The sequence below is a fragment of the Rhinolophus sinicus genome, linkage group LG07, assembly GCF_036562045.2.
Source record: "Rhinolophus sinicus isolate RSC01 linkage group LG07, ASM3656204v1, whole genome shotgun sequence".
Taxonomy (NCBI): Eukaryota; Metazoa; Chordata; class Mammalia; order Chiroptera; family Rhinolophidae; genus Rhinolophus; species Rhinolophus sinicus.
The window spans coordinates 75430015-75442313 of record NC_133757.1 but is presented as its reverse complement, the minus strand read 5'-3'; the positions used below and the strand labels follow the sequence as shown (position 1 = coordinate 75442313).

The following is a 12299-nucleotide window of genomic DNA, read 5'->3' as shown; positions in this document are numbered from 1 at the left end:
ATCTTATGGGGACAGCATACAAATAGAAAACAATTCGCAGTAGAGCCTTTTTAAAAAAAACACACAACTGTTGAATAGCTTTGTAGCAAACAAAGGGGTGGAAATTGCTCCTGGTTCAGCCATTGTTTGGCTGGCAGTTACCTGTCAGGTCACTCACACTTTCTGTTATTTCAGCAGGTTTTATTGGTGGCTTTTACACAATAGCAAAGAATTTGTAAAACATTTCCCCTTATTCAGAGCCTTTCATCAACCTTAGGTCTCACCATTTTCTTACTTCTTCATGGATCTCAAGTACATATTTTATATAGTGTTTGATTCTCACAAAAATCAGGTTCTTGTCAAAGATATTTACTATACTTCTGAAGAAAAGTGTTAGACATAGAAAATAATGTTTCAGTGAATTGATCAATGAGAGTACAATATCGTCCTCTATTGCTGGGTGGGTACTGAGGCCAGGTTTCTGCCTTCAGGTTGTGCTGCCTGCTTGAGGGTGCAACAGACATTACTCAGGGTGACACCACAGGTAGTCATCTTAAAATGATTATGGCACATTCTGGGAAATGGAGTTAATTTCACAACTCAAAACTAGCAGAAGCATACATTACATGTTTAGTTTTCAGGGTTTTTTTGCTTATGTCTTGGAAGTCTGGATCAACCTGTGCTGTTCAGAGGACAACACTGCTGCTATATGTTTCTGGTGATGGGCTGAACCTGACATATCTGGACTGGATCTTAAAAATTAGTAGACATTCCAGGTCCTTCCGTAATCAGACCTGTAGTTTGGAGAACAGAAACAGCAGACCACATACTGAGCTTCTCATTCTAGAATGCTCTGGTTTTCACATTATTTTCCAAATTTTATGCAAAAAATACCTATTATGGTTGTGCTGTGTGAGAAGGGTTACATTATTGTGGTATTTCTTTTAAGCACTAAATGCCAAATGTGGTTTATTTGCTGCCAGTTTTATCTTTAAATTAAAAGAAATGCTTAGTGGTATTGATACTAAAAATTTTCTTGATTTTGTTTTATGATTATTAAGTGCAAATAACGAATGGGATCTCTAATGAAAAAATAATGTTTTTATTTAGAGACGAGAATGCACCAATTTAGCTTAAGATTTGCTAACTGGAGTATACAAATCGATGAATTTGACATCATTGTATATATGTACCATATCTTCTTTATCCAGTAGTCTGTTGATAGGCACTGAGGTTGCTTCCATATCTTGGCAATTGTAAATAATGCAGCAGTGAACATAGAAATGCGTGTATCTTTTCGTATTAGTGTTTTGGATTTCTTCAGATCAATACCCAGAAGTGGAATCCCTGGGTCATAAGGTACTTCAATTTTTAGATTTTTGAGGAACCGCCAAATTGTTTTCCATAGAGGCTCAACCAATTTGCAATACACAAGGGTTCCCTTTTCTCCATATCCTTACCAACACTTATTTGTTGATAGCCACCTGTGAGGTGTGAGGTGATATCTCATTTTGGTTTTAATTTTCATTTCTCTGATGATTAGTGACATTGAGCATCTTTTCATACGTCGTCTATTAGCTATCTGTACGTCCTCTTTGGAGAAATATCTATTTAGTTTCTCTGCCCATTTTTTAATGGATTGCTTTGTTTTGTTTTGTTTTTTGATGTTGAGTTGTATGAACTTTATAAATTTTGGATATTAATCCATTATCAGATGTATACAATGGAATATTACTTGGCCATACAAAAGACTGAAATCTTATCATTTGCAACAACACAGATGGACCTAGAGGGTATTATGCTAAGTGAAATAAATCAGACTGATAAAGACAAATACCATGTTATTTCATTTATACGTGGAATCTAAAGAACAACAACAGCCACAAAATGAACACACAAAATAGAAACAGACTCATAGATACAGAGAGCAAACTGGTGTTTTCCAGAAAGGAGAAGGATTAGGGAGCTACGTGAAAAAGGTGATAGGATTAACAAATACAAATCCGTAGTTGCAAAATCTTGATGGGGATCTAAAGTACAGAATAGAAAATATAGACCATACGTTGGAACAAATATGTGTAGTGCCAGGTAGGTACTAGACTACTTGGGGGATCACTGCATAAACTATATAAATGTCTAACCACTATGCTGTACACCTGAAATTAATATAAAATAGTGTTGAATGTCAATGGTAACTGAAAAAGATAAATAATTTTAAAAATAATTAGATATCAGTAATCAATATCATATCTATATCATAAAAATGTGAAACATAAATCAGTATTTATCATTACATCATCATATAAATAAATATTTATCATTACACATATATTTTACGTACAGTTCAACCCATCTCTCATCTTAGTGTTTTTTCTAACTATAAGTAAATTGGGAAACATATGAAATCATTAGATCAGTGAATAAAAGCTAAATCTGAAACAAAAATAATGAGTTACATGACATTTCTTCTACTTGTGATGTGTCTGCCAGAATGAATCACAAAGGTTTACATATCCCTTCAACATTCATTCATCATTGATAGAGTGCAGGAAACAAGGGAATAGAAGGTATTTTTTACCTCATTTATGGGCATCTAGCACAAACTGTGAAATAATCAATGATAAGGCATTTCTATGGTATAGGAGCAGAATAAATAGGTTCAGGTCAATTGAAGGATTTTGTAATATTTTACCTTGATGCCAAATTGAAAAATTAAGTAACCATTCTGAATAACTTATTTATTATAATGTTCCTTAAGCTTCTGGTTCTCCACAAATTACGAGATTCCTTTAATCATTTCCAGTGGATTTTGAAAAGACCATAGATGTGTCAGGGCAGCAGCCACTGATGTTTTGAGAAGTTCTAAATATATTTCAGTGTGACCTTTAATGTCTGGGAAAGAGGTTTGAGATTAGGGGTTTTGGAAGAAAACATTAGATTTGCTATGTATTTCTGAAGTTGCCGAGTTGTGAACAGATAGTGACAAATGAAAGCACTGTGTCTTACTAGAAATAAGTGATGGACTTGATATCAAGAAATTTATTGTAAAGAATTATCATTCCCATTAGTTTCTATATACACTTAATGAGCTTAAATGTGTTCTATTTATTGTTTTGATGGATTCAACTCTATATTTATACTTATCAATGAGCATATTTAACTTTTGATGCTCAAAGTAATAAAACAGTAATTAGTTTTATCTAGAATATGGCCATGCCCGTGTTATAATTTAAGACATTCATTTTATTTTCTATTTTCTGAATTACAGGATGAAGTCTGTCCCAAAGCTGAAGGAGATGAAGTTCAGAGGTGTGTGTGGGCATCCGCTGTTAATGTCAAAGACAAGTTCATTTATGTCGCACAGCCAACTTTGGACAGAGTCCTAATTGTTGATGTGCAGTCCCAAAAAGTTGTCCAGGTACGAATGAGTCCTACTTTTGAAAGTGATTTTAAAATAGATTTGCTTTAATTTAATCATCTTTACCAGGTAACTTGTGCATTGCCATTTGATTGTCATTTATAATTTGTTTCATCACTTGGATAAGTGGAAAATATGTGCATTTTCTGAAAAACTCTCCTTTCATTCTGATCCTTGAGCCTAATGAATCAAAGAATGTAAATCTTTTGATTTCAAAAGTTAGATTCCATGAACACATCATAATACTAACATGACTAGTTTCACGAAAATCATCCTCAGAGTTGCTTATTCCCTCAAGACTAAGGAGAGTCCCAATCAGAGGCTAATTAAGGGATTCCTAGTTATCATTCCAGAAACAGCATTGTATCTTTCTCATTTGATTCTTAACAAAGGCTGAGACAATAGTACCCTTTACTAGATAGTAGTAACTTGGTGTTTTTATTATAGTAGCAAAACAAGTACTAATGTGTATGTAGGTCAGTGACAGAGAAAAAAATCTCTAACGAACATTGCCATGATCCTAGTTATGAAAAAACTTTCTGGTGTGAGCCACCAAATGTTTAATTCCCTGCTCTTACCAAGAATGTCCAACTGGGCAATTTGTTTAAACTCAGATGCACAAAAACCAAGGGGCAGCAGAGGATTTGCATCTAGGCACTAGGGCTCCAGTGTACAGGCCCTGAATATGGTGATCTATGGATTCTCAGCCCAGAGATATGTATAATCTGTTAAATGAAGTAATAACTATACATATCTCATAAAGTTATACAATAAGTCCTCACTTAACATCATCGCTAGATTCTGTGACGTTAAGTGAAACAATGTGTAATGAATGACACCAAATTTACTGTAAACTCATTGATATCAACAAAAGTTAAGTTCCTATGGCATTTCATCAATGTTATAATGAAACAATGTTGAATGAATTGACTTCATTTGAGAATCTGCTGCATTAAAGATTAGATCAATTAATGCACATAAGGTACTTACAGCGAACTTGGCATATAAGAAGAGCTATATACCTGTTTCCTATCAAAATTTCTAAGACAATGGAACCTAACGATTCCTTATATTTACAGAGAGATTTTGCTCCAGTGTTTGCTAAAATTGAATATTGTAGTAGCTGATAGTCCCTCTAATGTTGATTCCTGACTAGAACCACAAAAGTGCTAAGAGTTCAATGTTAAGGCCTCTCGTCTTAACAGCTTCACAGGAATTCATGCAATCATCCATCTATCTATCCGTCCACCCATTCTGTATACATTTATTGATTGCCTATTATGAAATGTATTTGGTATCACAAATAAAAGAATGAAAATTGCTTCTATTAAATAGCTCTGGTATTTCCCAGGTTACACATTACAGTGGATAATTAGTTTAGTATTTCACTTTCTAATATGAGAATGAACAGTACAATCATGAGTAAAAGGATAGATAACTGTTCTACTAGAAAACTCTAAAGTCTCCAGGGTTAGTTACACAGTTCCCATGTATATTCAATTTAATAGTCTAATAGCTAATGGGAGAACATGTTTTTTCTGTATATTTTACCTCTTATGTGTCTATCTTTGAGACTGTTGGATTTTTGATCAGGTTGATTTTATTTTGATATCAGCTATACCACAGGGCTACAAATTACAGGCATTCTGTTTGGGATTATCAAGGCGCTGTAGCCAATACATTAAAATGAGAAGAATGTTTTAGGAATAATCAAGCTGCTCTTTAAATTCAGTTTTCAAGCTAAAAACCTACACTGACTGAATATGTATTACCTACCAGATATTCAAAAGTGAGAAAAGCAAACATCACTTACTATTCATATCACTTCCATTTCCAGACAATGATGTAAAATTTAAAATTAATTTAAAATATTAACAATGAATGTTCATGCAATGGGAAAAATCACATAAATTACATTACTTTTCAAAATGCCTATAATTACTATGAAATGCTAGGAGAATGTAAAAGACATTATACAATGATATAATATTAAAAATCATGTGATACAATCATGGTTGTGGAAAATTTTTCAGATAAAGATGTAATACTTTTTTAGGTTGAAAACTGGGCATCATTACAAAGGGGTTTGCCTTATGATCTTGTTATTAAAATAATAAGAATTATGTTTTATCACACCCTATAGTCATTACGTACACAAAAGTAATCATTACATAGATTTCTGTCACCATGAATAAGTATTGCATGATTTTGAATATTAGATAAATTAAAATATATTGTAGTCTCTATTTGTATCTGGGTACTTTGGCTCTACCTTATAATTATGAGATTATTGTGTTTCCATGTAGCTGTTATTAGTGTCATTCTTCATTGCTGTAGAGAAATCAATTAGTTTATTCTTATCGTTTGCTAGTTCTGTATTTGAAAATTCATCTACTCTCTTAAATTTATTCAAAACCACAAAATTAATACTCATGGTGCTTTTGTGGTTATTCACAGTGTGGTGAAAAATGTGTTGCCCCACACACATGTTCCCAACTGAGGAGATGCTCTCCCTTCTTGTTTTAGCTTTCATACTGTAAGCAAGTGTTCTTTTCATGGTCTTATTTAGTGACATGTTTTTTGCATCTTTTTGCTTTTGCTGGCAACTTTGTTGTTTAAAATGCCCTCAAGCATAGTGTTGAAATGCTTGTGCAAGAAGGTCGTGATATGCCTAATGGTAAAGCTTCATCCAAGCATGAGTTGTGCAGTTTGGCCATAAATTCAATGTTAATTAATAAATAATATCTATTATATAAAATATCTTTGAACAGAAACACCCGTGAAACAAGGTTATGTATTGGTCAATTCATAAAAATATTGTGCCCAGAAACTCATTGGAACCGAACTGTATATTTCCCCTAGGAGCAATCGTTTAGTTCAGAAATTCAGTATTTGTGGTGATTTTATAAAACAACTAACACTAATCATAAGAACCAAATATATTCAAATATATCAGACTTAATTTATCCATTAGCAGTAGAAAGAATAAATTCCAGAAGGATATTCCAGAAAGAGAACATAGAAAGAAAGGGGGAAAGTTAATATTTAGGTCAAAATGAGTGTAATGAGTGAGAGGTTCCTATTATATAAAAAAGTATGATATGTATGCATATATATATACATATATATATTTATATTTGGTAAATCAACAAAATTAATAACATTTGAATTGCACAATGCTATTACTGTTTGAAGTAACAGATCATGTATTAACCTTTGCAACAAGCAATGATTAAATATACATTATCACTAAACATTTTACTGTCTTAATCTTTTTAGGCTGCTATAACTAAATACAGCAGACTGCATAGCTCATAAACAACAGAAATGTGTTTCTCACAATTCTGAACCTGGAAAGTCCAAGATTAAAGTCCCAGCATGGCTGCGATACAGTGAGAGCCCTCTTCCTGGTTCCCAAACGGTACCATGTCACTATATCCTCACATGGAGGAAGGGTGAGGGATCTGTTTGGGGACTTTTTATAAAAGCACTAATCTCATTCATGAGGGCTCCATGCTCATGACCTAATCACCTCCCAAAGGCCCCATCTCCTGACACTATTATCTTTGGGGTTTAGGATTTCAATACATGAATTCTGGAGGACACAAACATTCAGACCACAGCATTCACTAAATTAAAAGGTTTAGTGAAAATGACCACATGTTAGGATATAAATTAAGCCTCAAGACATATTAATGAAACTATTTTGTACTGATTCTCTGACACAAAATTAAATTAACAATAATACCAAAGTAAATTTAAAATATCAATATTAAGTAATGTTAATAATCATGGGTAAATACATTGAATCCATGTAAGTATGCATTTTGAGGATCTTTGGCTACATTAAAAAGTAAATAATAAACTGAAAATAAAACATTTAACATATACTTTTAGAATTTAATTGAAGAAAATCAGAATAATCTAAATGGAAGGAGGAAAGCATAAACATAAAAATAAGACACAATGGAATTAAAGGATAGAGGTAAAAATTGATTTATTCCAAAAGACTAATTAAAAAGAATATCTTTGGGGATTTTGGCAAAGCAAAAGGACAAAAGTCACAGCACTATTAGAATTGAATAAAATGAGATATAACTACAATCCTAGCAGAGAGTAAAAGGAACTAAGTAAATATTAAGGTAAAAGTCACGGTAGGAAATTTTGAAAACATAGTGGGAAAAAAACAAAAACAAAAACAAAGGGAAAATGTAAGTTAATAACATGTAATCCAAGAAGGAATATAAAAGGAATACGTTCATAACTAATTAAATGAACTGACTTAAGAGTACTAAAACAAATTTTCTGTCCCAGATGGATTTAGAGGTGGACATTCTACCAAACTTTAGAGTTACATTTTTGCACGCAATTTTATGAGACCTTGGAATTTTAAAATGTGTATCTTCATTGACTTGGTTGTTGACTTCCTGTTTTACTCCAACTGCTCTGGGTATATTCTCTGTATATCTGAGACTTTCTGCTATCAAAAAGAAATCTTCACCTTCTCTTGATGCATCTTGCCCCTCACCACCATTTCAGCCTTATTGCCTCACTTTCTGAGCTGCCTTCTGTTTGAAGAGCAGTGGGAACCATGAACAACATATCAGATCTGTCCCTATTGGAGGAAAAATGTGGGAACTTAATTTTTGGAACAAAAAGGCAGAAATAGTGGTGTGTCATGGGGTAGCTCACACAGCTCTGGGGAGGTTTATGATGGAATTGAATATTACCCTTCTGTCAATAAAGAGGGAAGGTTTTGAATTACGGGACTACTAAATACGTTTTTGGAAAGGAGAGTAAAGTAGCAGCTGCAGTGATTTGGGCCATTCTACAACAATCTATTCTATAGAAATTTAAGATCACCTTAGTTTATAAAATGAAAATTTCCATACTGGATATGTTAGTGTAATATGCTTTCTGATAGGGACACTACTGCTTGAGGCCTATTGTCAATTATAAATATCATCCTAAAATTTTAGCTATTTACCATGTAAAATTCTCTCTTAAGACAATTAAAATTTTCTATCTCTGAATTTTTCTAAGTTCTCTTTTGCAACCATGTATAATTTCTGTCTGTGAATCTCTTTAGATGTTGAATAAGTCTGCTATCTGCTGGGTAAAATGCATTCTTGTATTTGTCCTAACATTACCTAAGAATATGTGAATTTTAGTTCTCAAAGGTACTGCTTAAAGGTGAATTATGAATATCCGAAATACTCTAGTTTTATATTTGAAAATACTTTATCTCTTAGAATTTTAAATTCCCTCAAGATGTTTCCTAATTTAAAAACAGCATGTAAATGATAGATTATACAGACTTAGATATTGAATCCACTGTTTTCTAAATTAATAATTAACCCCCAAATTCAAGTTTTAAAACTATTGAAATAAAGAATATGTCTAGCTACTAAAAAACTAAAAAGCTCGATTTGTGATTTAAAGCTTTAGGTATATCCAAGGGCAGAGCATGCTCTTGAAGTCCACTGAGAAGCATAAAGTTAATTTTGTAAAAAGTAAAGCATCCGTTCTCAATCTGACCGCTGTTCTCAACTGAGGCTAGATTCAAAGTCAGCCTTTTTTGTATCCAAATGAAGTTATACTTTCTGATTGTGTGCTGTACCTTTATTTATTTATTTGTAATATTTGTATATTATGTAGAGGTAACTAAGGAGATTGATTACAGTAAAAAGCTAATCATCTCCCAAACATGATAGAAAATACTACAGATTTTTCTATGGTGTGGATATAGAAATGGAACCATGAAGTCCAAAATCAAAGTCTTATTCTTGAGAAGTAAAAAAAGGAGACAAATAAAATAATAATCACACTACATTTATTTAAATTTAATCTTTCCAGTTTTCTTTTCCAATCCAATTTTAGTAGATCCCTAGTCTTTATTGATTGATTGATTGATTCATTCATTCATTCATTCATTCATTTTTTGTTAAATTTTTATTGGGGAGTATTGGGGAATGGTGTGTTTTTCCAGGACCCATCAGCTCCAAGTCAAGTCGTTTTTAATCTGCTTGTGGAGGGCACAGCTCACTGGCCCATGTGGGAATCGAACTGGTGACATTGGTGTTATGAGCACTATGTTCTCACCAAGGGAGCCAACCAGCCTCCCCCCACCCTTGTCTTTTATAGTGACATCTAAGCAGTTGTTTATATGACTTTCTTTTGCATGTATTAACTGTGTAGATTTGTCTTAAATATGCATTTTAGGACTAAACATTTTTTAAATGTGAACACCATTGTTATATTTTACTATTAAAATAACAAAAACTTTCTTGGCAATGTGAGATTTTACAAGCTTCATGATAAATTATTCCTGGACTGTATTTGTTTTCAGTGGCTATCTTGATATCATTTCAATCTGGAGCTTTAAAAGAAAAAGATCACAATTTTCAAATGGAATCTATAACCTTGGTGTTACTGTAAACATCAAATGGTTATTGCTCTTCCTACTATTAAAACTTTTGTGGCAATGGTATACAGGAGATGTTTTGCTCTATGGAAGATTAACTGGTAAACAACTGACCTCCTTTTGTCTTCTGTGGAGCAAAATCAGGTTCTGCTTCAGTGCAGAAGTAGCTGATTGTAACATCTCGGGAGTGTTCTTAAGTGTCATCAGCAGTCTCCTCTAGCCATTAGCACATTATCCTGAGAATCTACATCATTAGTTTAAATTAGGCTCACTTAATTAGCCAGCTGGTACTCTCCTTGTCAGACTGATAAACAAGCTGTGCTTCACTGTTCCTTCAGGTCAAAACTAAACCCCAACTTCTGTGTATCTTTGTTGCTCTTATCAGTATTTCACCCTTACTATATAAGCCGTCTTTATAGAAGTTGATGTAACTGATCCATGACCAGTGTAGCATGCATTTTAAATTTTTTTTACTTGTGGCACTTCCTCAAGAAATATTGACGAATTTGTATACCACTAGGTATGTTGGGACTTTGAGGGAGTTAAGGTTTACAGATGAAATCAACGAAGGAAAAAAATACAAAGCCTCATGGTATAAGTAAGTTGTATCCTTAAACAATGTATTAAAAAATTAAATAAAAAATTATCAATATCTTTATAAAGCTATAACAAATAAAACATTTATTATTACATTATAGAGTATATTTTAAACATTTTTATGAAGGAGTATGATAAGAAATTAATTCATCACAATGATGTAACACTTTGAAAATAGTAGTTATGTGGGAAATTAAGAAATATGGAATCTAAATATGTAGGGATTAAATATGTGGATCACTGCTACTAATTAATTACAATAACAAAATATTAAGTTATTTGAAAGATATTTGAAAATATTTAATAAATCAATAAATCTTTGGAAGAAGGATTGTGGCTTAATTATCTGAATATCACCAGGCCACACAAAAGCTACGTGTGCATGAAATTGTAGATTTTATAATACGGGAGAGAAATTTCCAACCTATAATATCAGAATCTTCTTTTTAAACAGTCTTACAGAATTATTCAGTAGGTCAAACTGATCTCCTTTGTTCTGTTTTGTTTGGGATTCAAATCACCTACTGTAAATAGGTCTCATTTCCATAGGGTTCTCAAGGCAAAGTTTGAAAACAATTTTTCTAGCAAAATAATACTGGTAGTAAAATCCAAATTTATACTATGTAATAAATGAACATTTTATGTAGGTTAGTTATAAGGTGAAAGATGAGCTATATAAAATGCGTTTTTCACAATCTCATGTTCTTGAATATTGTCTTTTAACTTATAGCATTTTTCCTGATAAATGTTTGGTAGCTGAAATATATATATATATAATCGTGGTCTCTGAAGTGGAATGTATACAACGTAAGGAAGGTGAAAGGTGACTAGTTGTAGAAGGGGAATGCTAGGATGTCATTCATTGTTCTTTTATCTTAAAAAAGAAATCATACTGCATTTTATAAATCTTTAATATATAGACCGATTTTGGAGGCCTGATTCATCTGTATGTTATTGCACATGAGAGTATCTTGAGAGGAAAATGGGAGTTTAACAATAGGGAGAGATCCATGTTGGTAACCTTAGTCTTTTGTTCATTTTTATCTGTGAAAAGGGGATAACAATAGTACATACCTCATTAAAAAAGATTGTTGTGAAGATTAAATAAAAATAATTTGTATTTGTAAAATATTAAAAAAAAATATTGTTCATACTAAGTCTGGTGCAGAATATTATGTTTTTGTTATATAAAGTAATAATGATGATCTTGATAATAATAAGTTTTGGCATGTTCAATTTTGCCATTTGCTTTTCTCAGTTATGTTCTAAGTGCATAGGTTATACACACAAAATCTTGCCTTCTTGGGGTCTAGAATCAATTGGATGCAGACAGACAATGAAAATTAAGAATATTGAAAAAGGAAACTGTGTAATATGTAAGGTGGTAAGTGCTATTGGACAAGGTGAAATGGTAGAGCAAGGCCACAGGGCATTGGGAAAGCTAAAGATGAAGGAAAGTACAAAAGGGAAGGCTGGTTGCAATAATAAATAGGGTAATTAGAGAGCTCACTGCAGTGGGTTCTGAGCAAAGTAAGTGTTGGGGAAGCAGACATGGTTATATCATCTAGCGAAAGACGGTTCCAGGGAAAAGACTTCCAAAAGGCAGAAGTATAGCTCCTTGGATGAATAGCAAGGAATCCAAGAGCATCTGGATTGGAGACATAAAGGGGAGAGTAGTAGGCGAGGGGGTGGGAGAAAGAAAACTGGGGAGTGACAGGTCAGGTGAGACCCGGTTGTCATTATAAGGACTTTTAGCTTTTATGCTGAGGGAAATGAAACGACAGTGTAGTGTTTTGTGCAGGTTAGTGTCATGCTCTATTTGATGGTAACAACAAAGAAATGACTCTGGCAAATCTGTTGAGAAAGTTGATGAGTCTAAAG

General features: G+C 32.9%; 1 protein-coding gene across 5 annotated transcripts in view; it reads left to right on the top strand.

The window, feature by feature from the left end:
* FSTL5 (follistatin like 5) overlaps positions 1-12299 on the top strand; it is a 631388-nt gene that overhangs the window by 556305 nt on the left and 62784 nt on the right. For all 5 annotated transcript variants that reach the window (XM_074337776.1, XM_074337777.1, XM_074337780.1 and 2 more), the window contains one exon: positions 3248-3397. In XM_074337776.1, coding sequence (XP_074193877.1) covers positions 3248-3397 — 150 coding nt within the window. The remainder of the gene's footprint in view (positions 1-3247; positions 3398-12299) is intronic.